The following is a 16,899-nucleotide window of genomic DNA, read 5'->3' on the forward strand; positions in this document are numbered from 1 at the left end:
CCCATTAAAGAAAAATGCACATTTAAAGTATTCTGGCTTTGTATTTAACAGAATGATTATCACTATTTCTGTTTCCCAAGCACACCCACACAAAAGAAATTCAGTTTTAAAACTGCCTAACTTCAGACTTGCCCATCAGACCAGAACAGTCTTGTTTATAGTAATAATTTCTTGCTTAATTACGTGTTTACTCAGGACATTTAGAGATATTCTGGTCTTCTGAGTGAATGAGAACTTTTGAAAAGAGGCAGTTCACTCCCTCCCCCAGTATGGTGGTGTTGAAATGCTGAGGCTGCTGCTCTGTACCAGCTCTGTGCCTCAGCTGCCCCAGTGATGGGCACCATGTGGGAACAGGCACTAAGTGACCTCAGGACCCCTTGACGAGGCAGTGGTAGCACCAGCTTTCTCAGGAGCACAGCAGTGACAGCAGAAAATGCAATTTTGCCGGTCACCCTCATTTTTGTCCTATCTCTAATGATAGGAACCTACCTAGGAAGTTTGTCCTGCCATGCTTAAGCAGGGGCCTGAGTCTAGCACATCAAAGGATGGCTGTAGGTACATGGAACCAGACAAGTGTTTTCTCAGAGGCACCTGGCAGAGTGGCACATGGGTGAGGTAGGAAAGTGCTGCACTGATTGGACTGGCAGATGGGTAACCAGATCTTGCTTGTCTTGACTGTAGCCCACACTGCTATCTCTGAGACCGAAGTTGAGGTCCTGCTGTTTCTCTCCTGGACAGGTTTGCCCCTGAGTGTGCATGTTGCTGTGCTTGGAGCTCAGGGCAGGAGGTCCCTCCTGTCCTCTTCTCCTTGTGCACTGACAATCACAGGCCATGGAATATTGCAAAGATTTTCATATCCTGAACTCTTGTCACCTCAGCAGCATTAGTCTCCCTCCATCTTGACCCTCCCCAGAGATCCTCTAGCACCTTCCATGAGGAAGTTGAATTTCAAGCATCCTGGTAACTGCAGTCAGTCTGCTTAGAGCAGATGACTGGAAACCTGGTCAGAGAACCAAGCATGAAATCATCCTTGGGTATCTGAGGAGTAAGTAGATTGAAATGGTTGATGTATTCAGTGTCTCCACAGCCTTTGTTGCATTAACAGAGGTGTTGCTCCTGAGACAAGGACTTTTCCCAGCTTGGGAGAACTGGTTTTTCACTGGCCTGGGGAGAAACTAAGCTGCTGGAAATGTTCACTGGGAACAGCTCTATTTTAATTTCCCCACTCTGCCCTCCTGTAAGGATTATGGACAGCTCATCTGGAGGCTTCCCATGGGTACAGAGGAACCAAGGAAAAGATGTATATCTAAGAAGAGAATAGGCTGAGATGGAGGATTAGGCCTTTTGAAAGTCACTACAGCTTTTTTTCTTGAGAGGAGACCATATAATGCAAAGTCTTTCAAACTGAGGTTTGTAGTTCCTCTGTCCCAGCAGTGTTGATAATGATTGATAATGATTGGGAGGAAAAACATGCACAGAATTATTTGACATTATTAATCTGCTAACTAATGCAGGGAGAGATAATAACCCCTACCAAGAAACACGTGCTGGAGATTTCCAGGGGGCTCAACAGACCTGTTACCCTTCTCTCTTTTTTTGTTTGATTTCCTATTTCAAAAGAGGTAAGTTGTCCTTCACTCCTTGGTTTTGAAAACTGGACATTATAACAAACAAACTGGAGTTTCTGACAGAAGAGGATTTTGGAGGTGTAGGGATTCAGCAAGACCCAGGATGCTGTGGCCATCGCTGTTTGTCCTTTCAAGTGTTACAAAAAGTGACAAAAAGCCAATTGGCCATTGTCGCCCTGACACAATGATTGCAACCTTAGAGAAGTAGTGATATCATCAGAAACACACAGCAATCAATGAATTTTATTAATCACCATCAGCGTCATTATCTATATCCATTTCCTTAAAATTGAAAAAAAAAAATTGAAAAAAATTCCCTTATATTATGAAATAATTCTCATTTATAACGTAATTGGATATGTATCTTGCACTGATTCAGCTCCAGGCAGAACACAGTTTTGAGTTACCAAATCAATACAAGGCATTCTTGGGACAATTTAAGCATGTCTGTACAAGAAGGTTGTACCAATTTCACTGCAGTTGTGTCTAATCCAAGTATGCAAAATCAGCACAGATTTCACAGGGGTTCAGACCAATCTGTTGTGGGGAATAAACCCATCAGTAGGAAACAGGATGAAAATCTCTGCTCATTTTGGCTCTGATGCTAATTTATCCAGACAAAAATGATGTGCTTTTACCAGAATCGTTTTGTGTATGTTTTTAATTTTAATTTTTTTTTCCACATTTCACATTTATAGTTTTACAGCACCCGTTCGCCCTCCCCAATTGAGTGTTGCCACATGACCCCCTGGAGTAGAAAGGTACTGGAAAAACAAGCAATCCTCAATTAACAGCCCTGTCTCACTCTTCTCCTCTCCAGATCCTAACCCTTCCTCTTGCTTGCTTTTCACTTGCTAACTTCACTGCGCTAAAAGAAGCCATTTCTGTTTTTCTCATGTCACTAAGATACAATAATAATGTTTTTCCCCCTTCTTTCATTCTTCACTTTGGATGGGTTTCAGGACCCCAAGGCCACAAAGCTGCCTTCCCCTATCACCTCCTTTAAAAGGCCTGAACTCGGACAGACTCAATAGCACTAGCAATTGTATTTAATTCTCTTGCCATGTTTTGCAACTGCCCCTTCTTTTTTTCCTAAATGGTAAGAAATGGTTTGGACAATGCCACACCGACAGCAGGTATTTATTCTCTGGCCATTTGGTGATGCCGCTGTTTGGAGAGGAGGAGCTCTGGCAGCCAGAGTCCCTTTGCCCGCTTTGTCCAGCACTTCATTGTCATCCAGGGAAGGATGAATTCGGCAACAAATGAAGCCTCTGTGTGTGTGTGTGTGTGTGTGTGTGTGTGTGTGTGTCCCCACGTGCCTGTGCGTGCGTGCAAGGGTGGGTTTTTTTGCATGCATGCATCAAACTTAGGGCTGGGGGGGGAGTTACCTAGGAAACAAAGTCTTTTGTGCTTGAAGTTTATATGAGCTATTCACGTCTGCCGGGAATTGGCACAAAAGCTGCAGGCAGAAAGAAGGCTGCAATGTTTGACTGAAATCCTACGTGGGAAAAGGGGGTTTTCTGCGGGCGGGAGAAGAGGAAACGTGCGTTGTCTTGGGTCTGGGGGTGCTGCGGGAGGTGACACTGACGAGGTAAGTAAGTGCCCTCCAACAGTTTAAATAGTAGCTGCCAAGTTAAGATCTTTAATGCTTTTGGGGCTGGGACATAAATGCTGTTTGGCAAGCCTGAGATGGTTAATTCCCCCAGGATTTGTGAGGAGCCTGGGAGGAGGAATGGCAGAAATACAATGGCAGACAGGGCATGATCCTGCTGTGTTCAACACCCGCCTGCTCAATGCTCTGCCGTGGCAATGGAGAGCAACATTTTATCTTTGCCCTGTTTGCTACCGAAACTAAAACTGGCAAGTAAAGTGTAAACAGCAGGCATGAAGGAGAAAAGGCTGGCAGTTAAGCAGCTGGGAATCCAAGACTGAAGAGAAAGCCAATCTGAAAAGGATTGCACTTTTTTTTAAAAAATGAGAGGCAGACAGATGTCCTGAGCTGGCCAAACAGTTGTCACAGCTTACAGAAGAATGTATTAATGGAAGAAGGGAGGGAAATTAGGCAGGAAAAGGTAAAGGTAAGTGTTTCTCCCCTCTGTCCTTTCCAAACAAAACAGAAACTTTTTTTTTTTTTTGCAAACAAAGAGACCCCCAAACCCAAGCTGGCAGCCAGCACCACATGAAAACGCACTTGCTTTATTTCTCTTTGCAATACAGGGTGTTGGGGGATTTGTCATTTCTTCCAAAAGAAAACAAACCATCTCTGTTTCTTTCATGGTTTCTTTCATGCTGTTTACTTTTCTCTCTGTTTCTTCATCTTCAGCATCTAGTACTTCTTGTACTATGCTATAAAAATATGCATGGTTTCTAAATAATCTTTTGAATTTCTTCTGGTGGTGGCTACTCTTTTCTTTGGTTGTTATCCCCCTGTCCCAGCACTGTCAACACCTGCCACTTCCCACCACACAGCTGTTGGATGGCTGTACCATGGTCTGCTCTTGGTCTGCATTTGTACAAATGAAATGCAAATGGTTTTTCTGAAGTATGGAGGGGTCTTCTTTAAAACTTTGGACCTTCTGATGCTTGAATGAATGGTTGTATGAGGCCAGTTGCAGTTGCAAATGAGAACTCACATGTCTAATGCTTGTGGTAATGGAGGACACGCGTGCCATGGCTATGCACGAATGCAGGATGTTCCCCTTCTGACAGAGGAGCTGGCCTGTAAATGTCACTCTAAATGTGCTGAGTTCCAGTACGTTGAGGTGTTTTTCTCCTATTAGCAGGATGTTAAGTTTCCATTGGAGAATGGCTGGTGCTATGTGACTTAGCTAGAACGATTCCTTCCTGCATCCCTATAATTGATTTCTGATTTGTGTGTCTGCTTTGTTTCAAAATTAGCCTTGTGTGCCTGAATGGGAGACACTGATTTTGAATGTATTCATTTGCAGTCCCATCCACCAGAGGACGAAGATACAGATGTCATGTTAGGGCAGAGGCCGAAAAATCCAATACATAATATCCCTTCTACACTGGATAAACAAACCAATTGGAGTAAAGCACTACCTCTCCCAACTCCAGAGGAGAAAATGAAACAAGATGCCCAAGTGATTTCTTCTTGCATTATCCCCATCAATGTCACTGGTACAAATCTCTTCTATTTCTTTTTGTATTTATTGCATGGTTCAAGGGAGGTCAAGTACTTACTTTGTTTAATTTATTTGAAGTCATGGGATTGTGCAGTCTGGGGGCAAAGACCCTAGCTTGAAGATTTAGTTTCTGAAAGACAGTGGGCTAAATTCATCCCTTATGTGTGACTGCTGGAGTCACTGAAGCCGCATCTAGGATTAATTTGGCCCATATTTTCAGAGTCATGTTATATGGTGTAACATAACCCTAGTTCCCTGTAAAAACAATGTACTTTTGTTGTGTATATAACCTACAATCTGTATTAACAAAGACCTCAAATAACTTTTTGAATGTAGCTGACTGAAATAATGCAGAAAGCTACCAAAATTAATCATATGATTATCATGTGTAGCAGGAGAAGAGAAACTAGAGAATGTAGGCTACTATTTGCAGTGCTTTAAACATGCAAGGCATGAATGTGTAGCATGCAAACCATCGCTCTGAGATCTCTTTACATGCTGCTATGCTGAAGGTATAGTAATGGCATTTTCTTTTATTTTTATAACATTTGGATATATTTGACTAGATTTATTTGAAGAAGAACTTGTTTATAGAAGCAGCAGGCATATCACTTATTAAATGTGATAGATGACTTATTTCCAGAATCAAAAATCAGGCTGTTTTTCTCTTTCTCTTTTTCTCTTTCTTTCCTTCCAGAGGGCTATGGTAAACATAAAGTTGATCTGAGTTTTCCTCAATAATATTTTCAAGTACCAAGTTTTGATTAATTTAAGAGCATAAAGTGGGCTAACTTCTACAGTTATAGACTTAAATGTAAATAATCAGGAAAAAAGCAGGGGGCTTTCAGTTAACCTTCATTCTCCAGAGAAAATATTTGTATTTAATTCTATTTTCCCAGTAACTGGGGGGTTGGGGTAAGGTCACAGCCCCTCACCTCCCATTGTTCTTCCCCATGTTTATCAGTGTTGCACAAACCTTCCTGAAGACAGGCTGTAGGATTCACCATGGTGCTGGAGAGGGCTGTATGCCCACAGTCCAGCTTCAGCTCACAACCAAGGCTCTTGGGCTTGCAGCACGTCTGTCTTACAGCATCAAGGTGACAACTCCCCATCTGCTCCACCATCAGCTGCATGAATCCTCCCAGTGACAGCAACATAGTCCACGTTCCCCTCCGTCCTGGCAGAGAAGGTGACACTGCCCAGTGCCACCAGTTCTGCCTGCCTGTGGAGGTGGCATCCAGGAGTGGGTGTTCCTTTCCCCAGGACAGTGCTCTGGCCACAGGACAGGCAGCTGGCCAGCAGAACTGCCTGCATACACCCTGCTGGGCTGCAGGTCGGGAGCCAGCTGGTCACGGTCATAGGTTGGGCACTGCCGCTGGAAATCCCCACAGAAAGTAATAGATAATGTGGCATATTTCCACGAGGTAAAGCTGGTGATAAAATGATGCTCCTTCTAGTTTTGATATAGGACCCTGACCGGTGCAGGCTTTCTAACAGGGCTAATGTCACCTAATGCAGCCAGAGGACAGTTAGGTCTGGGACCAATGTTAACTTTTCCAGTAATAGCCATTTTTGCCTAGACTCCACCTGCCATACATTGGAACCAAATTTCCACTGATCAGTTTTACAGATCAAGAATGGTATGTAATCTTCTGGATGTTTATGTGTATCATTCTCATTAGCACTAATGGGAATAATTTGTATGCGTCACGGGGAAGAAATACCCTCTTCCACTTTCCTCTCGGAGATGACCCCCGTGCATCTGGCACTCAGAGCATGTTTGGCTAACTCACAGTTGCTGGAAAACCAGCAATGATGCTGATTGATTTTTTGTTTCAAAGAGTTTGCTTTTAGTTCTCTCTGTTTCTGTTTTTTAAGCTTCTCCCAACCCTGAGAAATGTTCACTTTTTTGAAAATGATTGTTGTTGGAGTTTACAGCACTTTTGTTCCATATTAAAGAAAGTTCTTCCTCTGCTTATTCCAGGGGCATTGGTGATTACAGGACATCTGTCTGAAGCCTCTATTTCACTGTAGTAGATTTCAAGAAGAACTTTTACAAGAAAGTTACTTTTTAATGTTTTACATTGTTATGTAATGTAATATGTATGTGTATGTCTGTGTATAATTATGTTTTCTATAATTATACGCTATTAAAATAGAGCTTCTTATCAGGATTTTTTTTTCCTTTTGTTTGGTTTAGTTTGTTCGTTTTTCTTAAGATTACAAACCACTGTACCAGCAATCCTTATGTTAGTGTTTTTATGGACCTGGCACATTTTTTCCAACCTGTCCCATGTCAACTTTAGAGAGCGTGAGTGTACAGTTGTGCAAAAAGCCAGCGCAGATAGGCACTGGCCTTCTGGTCAGCCTCCTTTTAACTCTGTTTTGACTAGACAGTGTAAAATCAAACTGAAGGAACACTTCCCTGTGCTAATGCCATGGAAACATAAAGAAAACAAAGAATTCTCACCTATTCTGTATGAAAGTGATCATAAATAAATGTACTCAAGAACTTGTGCTTCTAAATCTAAACTGAGGGTTCTTGATTGTGTGACCTGAGCAGACTCCCACCCTGTGCTGCGCACACGGGAAAATCAAGCCACTTCCTGATGTATGCAAATAAATAGCAGCTCCCCGTTAATGTCACTCTTGGCCATGTGTCATTGTCACAGAGAATGCTCTCTAAACTTGCATGGTGACTTGGCCCCGTTTTAGCTGTCTCCTTCCTTTTCAAAATGTTAGCTCCCTTGGCATATTGGTCTCCTAAGAAGCACCCAACTACTGCAATATGGCATTATAACCTTAAAATGTTTTCTTACACTTAGTTGCTTAAAATAAGTCAGGCTACAGCTGAACAAATAATGCTTTGCAGACAAGTTACTGTCATTGTCCCTATGACAGATGGATAAATAGCTATAAGAAAGATGCCCTGCTACCAAGAGCTCTCTATTTGCCTTTCTGATTTTCTTTCCTTTTTCCGTTCTTTTTCTTTTCATGCCTTCTGTTATTTTTGGCAGACCAGGCTGCTGAGGGGGAGCTGGAATTAGATGTAAAACTGTGATATACTGTGATATAATTTACATAAGAGCTACATAAGGGCTCCCTTATGTTTATTCACAGGCTTAATCCAAGCTCACATACCTCCACTGTGTTCCAGCCATGAAAATTTGTTTACTATTTCTAAAGGCTAATGAGACCTATTTATGGGTTGCAGGAGTTGGTTTTGACAGAGAGGCTAGTATACGCTGCTCTCTTGTTCATTCACAATCTGTACTACAGCGGAGACGAAAGTTGAGGAGGAGGAAAACCATCTCTGGCATCCCCAGAAGAGTGCAACAAGAAATAGGTGTAGTATAAATACAAATCTTCCGTAGATAGCTTTCTAACCAACTTAAATTACAGGGATATGAGCTGGTAGCTAGCCTTCCAAAGAAATGAAACCTTTAAAGCGTAAATGCTTGTGGAGTTTAGGAATGACATGTTTTGTTCATTTGATTTATTACAGTAAGTAAAGCTATATTACTCCATATGGCCTTGAAGGACCGGGGGCCTTACTGAGTAATATAGATGTACGTGTTCAGCTCTTATTGTGTAAATGTTAATCAGTTCTTTTTTTCTTTTTCATTTTATTTCTGTTATGAACCCATAGTTATGTGCATAAAAAGTAACTAGATTAAGTGAAAGTTTTTTCTTGCATCAGGGGAGCTTAAGGTAAAGAACTGACAGATGTTACTCAGCAAAGTGATGATCAGTTGTCACAACAGCTGGATAACTTAGATGCGTCGTTGAATATCCACCATAGATACAGCTGCTGGCACCCTATGGGAGCTTTGCTAAACCTTCCTTTTATTTATCACACTCCTCAATTCCTTCTTATTATTCTTTATCACCAAGAATATTTGCCTTAAATCTACCAAATTACCTCACTTTTTGTCAAGGTAAATTAAGAGCAACTCTGTTGGGAGCAAATTCAGTGTGAAATTCTTATTAACTCTAAATAAAACTAACAGAATTATTATTTCGTAATGTTCATCTGCACCTGAAGATGGCTCTGGTGTTTCGGCCCATTGCCATGAAACTTGATGGGAAGCAGAAGGAATGTGTTTATCACAGGGAATAAACAATCAGAGAACCTATGAAAGAAAGGTCCTTTTGTCTTGCAAATATTCTTGATAGTAAAGAAGCAGATAATGAAAATTCTGAACAAACAGGTAGGCAAAACAGAATTATTTTTAGAAGCTTATGGAGTGTTTTGTCCAGCAGCCACTCCTGAAAACTGTCTTTAAGTAGCTGAAATAGAGTCATAAAAACTGAAAATGTTTGTCTTAATATTTACCACAGCAAGCTCAGCTCTACATTGAGAACGCATTGCAGAGGTCATGTTGCAGGACTAGGAGAATTTCCCTACCTCACTGGCAGGAGGTCTGCCTTATAAATTCTTTATAGCAAACTTAAATTTGGTCCAATGCTCAGCAAGATTAAAAAATAAAAAATACAGCAGATAATGCTTCTTGGGTTACTCCGCGGGTTGTCTCGTGCCAGGAAATGTGGAGCTCTCTCCCACTCACCCAGCTTTCCGTGTGTCCTAGATTCAGACGAGTCACCAGTGGCAAGAGAGCGCAATGTGATTGTGCACACAAACCCGGAATTCTCTGGCTCCAACAACAGGAGGTTGGGGACCCGGGACTCGGAGTGCCAGACAGAAGAAATCCTGATAGCTGCTCCCTCCCGGCGACGGATCCGCGCCCAGCGGGGGCAGAGCGTTGTAGCCTCTCTCTCCCACTCCGCTGGCAACATCTTGGTGCTGGCGGACAATGGGGATGCGGTCTTTGCTGCTGCTGTGAGCAACCGCATCCGCTCGCGAAGCCTTCCTCGCGAGGGTGCCCGGGCCAGCGAGGGCCATCAAGATGCCACCACCAAGAGTGCAGGCTACGAAGCAGAGCACTTCCTAGCTGGTCAGGAGAGGATCCCAAAAAATGGGAAGGAGATCTTGAGCAAGCAGGGTTCACAGGAGTGCCAGCCCATTGGTTTAACTTGTCCTCAGCACCTGCATAGCCCTGAACACAGCATTGGCGAGAGGGGGAGATCTCGGCTGTCAAGGATGGTCGATTCAGGCAGCTGTGAAATTTCATCCAACTCAGACACCTTCGGGAGCCCAATTCACTCCATCTCCACAGCAGGAGTCCTGCTCAGCAGCCACATGGACCAGAAAGATGACCACCAGTCCTCCAGTGGCAACTGGAGCGGAAGTAGCTCCACATGTCCCTCCCAGACATCTGAAACCATTCCTCCTGCTGCCTCTCCTCCACTGACAGGCTCTTCACACTGTGACTCTGAGCTGTCGCTCAATACTGCTGCCAATGCCAATGAAGACTCCAGTGTCTTCATCACAGAGCAGTTTGGTGACCACGCAGACAAGGTCAGGGGCCACAGGGCGAGCTCCTTCACGTCCACTGTGGCAGATTTACTGGATGACCCCAACAACAGCAACACGAGCGACAGCGAGTGGAACTACCTGCACCATCACCATGACGCCTCCTGTCGCCAGGATTTCAGCCCTGAGCGCCCAAAGGCAGACAGCCTGGGATGCCCCAGCTTTACCAGCATGGCCACCTATGACAGCTTCCTCGAAAAGACCCCCTCTGACAAGGCAGACACTAGCTCACACTTTTCTGTGGATACTGAAGGATACTATACCTCCATGCACTTTGACTGTGGTCTGAAGGGTAATAAAAGCTATATTTGCAACTATGCAGCCCCAGGCTCTGAGAGTGGCCAGACCGAGAGCATGACTTCCAGCCTAGCTGACTGTGCCTGGCAGGAGTGCATGAGCCACAGGAGGCAGGGACGGCAGAGCATCTCACTGAAGAAACCAAAGGCAAAGCCAGCCCCACCAAAACGCAGCTCGTCTTTGAGGAAATCAGAGGGCAGCACCGACCTTCCTGACAAGAAAGAACCAAAGATCGGTGGTGGGCAGCATGTCTCTCACACTGCCAGGGAGATGAAGCTGCCCCTTGAGTTTTCAAACACACCTTCCCGAGTGGAAGGCCCCAACCTGCCAGCCAAGCAGGAGCTTCCCTGGACAAACCAGGGTGATGGCGGATTAAAGGACACTCCATTTGACACTGCTGATATCCCTTCCTTTAAAGATGAAGGTGCTGAACAACCTCACTATGCAGATCTCTGGCTTCTGAACGACTTGAAATCCAGTGATCCTTACAGGTCCTTGTCCAATTCAAGCACTGCTACGGGTACTACAGTCATAGAGTGCATCAAGTCACCCGAGAGCTCTGAATCCCAGACGTCTCAGTCTGGGTCACGAGCTACAACCCCATCCCTCCCCTCTGTTGATAATGAGTTTAAGCTGGCCTCCCCAGAGAAGTTGGCGGGATTAGCCTCACCCTCCAGTGGGTACTCCAGCCAGTCAGAGACGCCCACCTCTTCTTTTCCGACAGCTTTCTTTTCAGGACCCTTGTCTCCAGGGGGGAGCAAGAGGAAGCCAAAAGTACCAGAGAGGAAGTCATCGCTGCAGCAGCCACTCTCAAAAGATGGCACCGCCTCAGTGAGCAAAGACCTCGAACTTCCAATTATACCTCCTACTCACCTCGACCTAAGTGCTCTTCACAATGTCTTGAACAAGCCCTTCGCTCACAGGCACCAGCTGCATACCTTTAGCCACAGCAAGCAGAGCGCAGCTGGGGAAGCCCTGCAGCCCAGCCCTCCCTCTGCCCTTGCCATCACACCCTCCGTTCTCAAGTCTGTCCACCTCCGGGCAGTCAACAAGCCTGAAGGAGTGAAACATAAAGGCAGTACCCCAGACCTGCTCTGCATACAGGAGACCACTTTGATGGCAACTGATGTCTCTCCAGGCAAAATGAGGCCACTGTTAGCTAAGAAACCAGTATCACGCCAGTACTCTACAGATGAGGCCATAATGCTGTACATTGACACTTCCCCAGCAGAAGCAGGCCCTGGAAAGCCACCTTTAGAGAAAAGCTCCTCTTTTGGCGGGCAGAATAGCTGCGAGCGAGAAGCTGTAACTTCAGCAAGCATGGGTCTGGTTGAAATCAAACCTGGGAAGGACCAAACACACCTGGCTGCTGAATACTTACCAGAAAGCTCTCTGAATCAGACATGTGCCGTCCCCGTGGATGGCTTTCAGAAGGGCTCAGCTGTCCCCACAGGTGATGATGAAACAAAGAAACCTGTCCAGGGAGCAGAAACAGTGCACGATCTTCAGCAAGTGCAGGCTCAGCAAGAGCTCTCTGCAGGCAGCGAGGGGAGTGTGGAAGCTGGGCCTGTGGGTGAAAGCCCAGCTCAGGCTGAGGGACCGACCATCACCTATCAGTTAAAGCACCAACCCGATGTAAGCCACCATGTGCCTGGGAATATCAGCTATGAAGCAGAGATGGCAGCAGTGGATTCACTCAGCGAAGAGGGTTGCAAGCAGGAAAATGATATCACATCAGGTATCCCAACCAAAAGTGCCTCTGATGACAGCAGGGCAGATGAGACAGTGGGCGGTGCAGACGAGCCTTCGCTGAAAGGTCAGTTGGGAACTCTTTCTGTGTCATACCCAATCAGGTGGCTTTGGATGGGATGGTAGTGGAGTCACAGAGCAGAGTGGCACATCAGCTTCCCTCTGTGTGTTTAAGCATAGAGCCCCCCCATGTCTCTTAGCTGGCCAGCCAGCCCAAAGCTATTTACACTTTTCCAAAGTATTCAGACTGTATTTCTGATATTTATTTCCTCCCTTTTGCTGCACTTCAACTGAAAGGATAAAAGGGAGGAGCACTGGCCCTGGGTACAGAAGAGTCTTATTATCACAGCTGTGCTGTAAATGGGAGATCTGTGTTCAGTGCCCCTTTTATGGGCTCCAACATGGAACAGGCACTTTTAGATTGGAGGGTAAAGGCTGTATGGTGGTATTGGCCACTTGGTTGTGAGTGGAGCTGATGGCTTCAACTGGAGGTGCTGTTGCAAAGCACAGTGGAGTCTGACTCATAACATGGCTTCTCTCCTTTTTAAGAGTCTTCTCCAAGCGATGAGTCCATCATGTCTCCGCTGAGCGAGGAGTCACAGGCTGACACTGAGGATGTCTTTGTGTCTCCAAACAAACCCCGCACTACTGAGGATCTGTTTGCAGTCATTCACAGGTGACCTAACCTTGCAGCAATGGGAAATGGTAACATGCATCCCTGCACAGTTGTCCGCTAACAGTAGCTGCAGGATGGTTATTCCATGTTTAAGTCTTGTCCTCAAACTACCTTCTTTAGTTAACTCAGTTTAGTTTTCTAAACTGCAGCTTTTAAAACATGCTTTATTATGGTCTGGAGTGCAGTCTGAGTATCTTCATGTGTGGGATACTTGACAGACAAAAACATCAGGCTGTTCTAACAAACATACATGTCTTCAAAAAAAACTACCTGCAGTGGTTCCTGTCTTCTGCCTACCAGTCTACCAGCGCTGTTCTGGTGAATAAGTTGTTGCAGCGAGAAAGATGAGGAGGCATCTCTTCAATTTTAGAGTATTTTGTAGTCACCTGAAATTTGGGATCACAACTGAAATTAAAGTTTTCTGATACTGAATAGATTACTCTGAATATTATTGTTACCTAAGATTCTGTATGCATTGTTGTCTTTAAAAAGAGCATATATTGTTTTGGAAGAGCGGGGTAATGTTGAGAGGGACTCCATAGCTCAGTGCCATCAGTCACTGATAGCCTCCAATATTTGACAGAGGGATTAAGAGAACTCTGGCTAATATGAAAGCATCAGTAAATTTCCAGAACATCGCTAAGCATTATCCTACAAAAATAACATATGAAAGAGTTTTCCTTTATGTTTTTACAGATCAAAAAGGAAAGTTCTTGGGAGAAAGGATTCTGGAGACCTTTCTGTAAGAAACAGATTGAGAGCTTCGTCTGGGACCAGCAGCCAGCCTCCCACCAGCAGCACACTGCCCACCAGCAACATGCCACCAGCCAGCAGTGTGGGCACTCCCATTAGCAGTCAGAGGTCCCCCGGGCTCATATACAGGAATGCCAAAAAGTCCAACACATCCAATGAGGAGTTTAAGCTACTGCTCCTTAAAAAGGGCAGCCGATCTGATTCCAGCTACAGGATGTCTGCCACAGAAATTCTGAAAAGTCCTATTTTGCCCAAGTCTGCTGGAGAGCTGATGGTGGATGCCCTTCAAAGCATGGAAGAGTCTCCTCCCACAACGAGCCCTGATGCATTATCCCCGCTCTCCCCCTGCTCCCCAAGGGTCAACACGGAAGGATTCTCCTCCAAGAACTTCCCCATGTCGGCATCCTCGCGGGTGGGGCGGTCACGGGCGCCGCCGGCAGCCAGCAGCAGCCGGTACAGCGTGCGCTGCAGGCTGTACAACACCCCCATGCAGGCCATCTCCGAGGGGGAGACCGAGAACTCGGATGGCAGCCCCCACGACGATCGGTCTTCTCAGAGCTCTACATAGGCTGGGTGGGGTGCCAGGGCGAGATTATCAACACCACTCGAGCTCTGTAAGGATGTCAACAAAAGAGGCCAACGCTGTAGCAATCAAAAAAAAAAAAAAAAAAAAAGAAGAAAAAGAGAACAATCGCAGGGCAATATCAATGCTTAGATGTGTTTGCATTCAGAAGATGCTGGGGAAACAAAAGGACTACAGCTGTAGCTATTTATTACATTACATTTTCTAAAAGGATGAAGATATGCTATGTCTGTTCTGTTTTCTTTTGGCTTCATTTGGTTTATCCCACTCTCATTTCCATTGTCACTGTAGATTTCAAGGCTATACACTTTCCATAGAGTTAAAGCTGACTTTGGGTGGGTTTTTTTTCCCAGAAGCTGCCCATCTAAAAACAAATCCCTCACTGTAGTGCTTCCCTAGGGAGAAAAAAAAAAAAAGAAAATGCTCTTGAGAATTGGTATTTTTCTACACTAAAATGAGCTGAAACAAAATTTAGAAGAAATTAACAAAACATATGTAAATATCATATTTTTGATAAAAATTTGTAAATAGAATTATCAAAAAGTGGACGTGGCAAACGATTTACTGCATAACAACTTTGTTTATAGAAGACAAATGAATTCAATTGTAATAACTGTATTCTGTGAATACCATTTTCATATCAGACATAAAACATGGCCACCAATAATCACTTTCAGTGTGACAGGCCTGAAGGATGACATTGAGCAGTGGAAAGCGGGAATTTTCCGCCTTAGTTTAGGAAATGGAAAGGCTGACTGTGAGGGGATTAAAGAAACCATTTGTCTTTCTACGGCAGCTCCAAAGAAGCTAACTGGAAAGCACAGCTGGGAGGGTTACCGTGAGGATCGGTGGGGAAGATGAGTGTGTTTTTGACAGAACAAAGCTGGGTCTGATGCAAAGCCCCAAAGGGTCCCATCCCACAGCCTCCCCTGGGCCTTTATTCTTGCAGGGATAGCTTCAGAGAGGATAGATGCGAGAGGAAACAATATTTAACTTTCATATTCCTATTAGGCTATTGGGATACATAACACAGTCATAACCTGGTAACTATAATCTTTAAACACGATTAGTTTCTGGTTCGTAAAGGAAACAAATAAATTATAAGCATGCAAGAAGAGCTTTCGATTTATCAGTAAATATCCGCAATGAGTTTTCAGTGAAGCTTTCTCTTTGTGCTGATGAGATTCATGCTACCTAAATATTTACAAAAATGACACTGTGAAAACGTAGCTGGGAAATAGGTATGTGTATGCATTATTTATATTCATTGCTGAGCTGGGAAGGGGAAAGCTCCAGTTCATTGTGCCAGCCACGTACAGTAGGGATCTTGTCTGGGTTTACCAGAAACACAGAACAGGGTGGGGGACTGGGGTGGGGTGGGAAAGGAGACAAATCAAAGTAGCTGCTTTGATACAAATGAAGGCAGGGAGATTAAAGCTGAATTACTTGAAGTTACTTGAATATTCTCATCTTAAAATCGCAAGAGCCCGTGAGTTGCTATATACTTTTAATTTTTCAACAGAATAAAACCAACAGGCCTGATTCTCCTTTGGGCACAACTTCCATTGAGATGTAGCCCCATCTGTGCTACTTAGAGGACAAGGCCCTCTTTATCCAAAACTGATGCAGTTGGTGTTGGTTGCTGTAGGATATGGTTTGGAATAGAGGAAAGGTTAGTGCAGAGAAAATAGTGAAGGAGGAATGGGGTGTGCAATAGGACAGGTCAAGAAGAATGGCAGAAAGAGCGTTCTTTGGTACAAAGAAATCAGCTAAAAGCTGGCTTTAAGCATAAGTCAATGACTGGGAGGCAGGATGTGTGTATTCGGTTTCTACTGGTTTTTTTCTTTTGATCATGTAACACATAAAGTTCAGAGTTATTAAAAGAAGGCAGATCATGTTTTAAAGAGGAAGGTTCTACCTAAAACTGTTACAATTTTAAGGAGTCAAAGCAAATCAGAACAATTTAACAGATCTGAAATGTTATTCCCCATGAGGTTCACATCTGATTTTGTTTAGTGCTTACCACAAGACATATATTATTCAGGGTTTCCTACTGTTCTCCTGTGTAGCCTGGTTGCATTCAGTTGATGAGGCAGAGTCACTGTGCATGTGATATGTGTGTTGGGATGGGCATTGGTCCGGTCCATCAGTTGAAGGGCTGCAAAATTGTCTAAAATAGTTTTTAAAAAGGTAAAGGGAGAAACGTTTCAGAAACAAAAGGCTAATCACATCAGTAGCTTAGTTAGGAAAGTAAGTCTGAATACAAGTGAAGTGAATGAATGAGAATGTTTTAAGAGGAAATGTTTAGCATAGAACAAACCACCTCCTGAGGAGTATGAGGAAAGGAAGTTTCAATACTGGGCAAAAAAATCCTTAGTTTGTCATCTTCAGTCATTTTCCACAAAAATTATACCAGGAGCACTTTTACAAGATCCTAGTAGTCCTGAGTTAAACAGTCATTAAAAACAGTAAGGAGAATACAGCTGAATTGACTTTGATTGAACCACTTTTTATTACCAATCAATAATTCCATAGAGACCCTAAATAAATATATATACACTATTTTTTTTTTTTTTACCAGAATGGTGAGGGAATACTTTAAATGCAAAACAAACACAGAACAATCCCATCAC

At 44.0% G+C, this 16,899-nt stretch overlaps 1 protein-coding gene across 1 annotated transcript in view; it reads left to right on the top strand.

Moving 5' to 3' along the window:
• Nucleotides 1–14,251, top strand: part of NHS (NHS actin remodeling regulator) — a gene marked incomplete at both ends in the record, with an annotated part of 245,308 nt that extends 231,057 nt beyond the window's left edge. Inside the window, 6 exons of the mRNA XM_082277619.1 lie at nt 2,327–2,389; nt 4,577–4,769; nt 7,989–8,120; nt 9,364–12,321; nt 12,804–12,930; nt 13,627–14,251. Of these exons, the coding sequence (XP_082133745.1) occupies nt 2,327–2,389; nt 4,577–4,769; nt 7,989–8,120; nt 9,364–12,321; nt 12,804–12,930; nt 13,627–14,251 (4,098 nt within the window). The remainder of the gene's footprint in view (nt 1–2,326; nt 2,390–4,576; nt 4,770–7,988; nt 8,121–9,363; nt 12,322–12,803; nt 12,931–13,626) is intronic.
• Between the last annotated feature and the right edge of the window lie 2,648 nt (nt 14,252–16,899).

This window comes from Coloeus monedula (genome assembly GCF_965178545.1).
Source record: "Coloeus monedula genome assembly, chromosome: 3".
Lineage (NCBI taxonomy): Eukaryota > Metazoa > Chordata > Aves > Passeriformes > Corvidae > Coloeus > Coloeus monedula.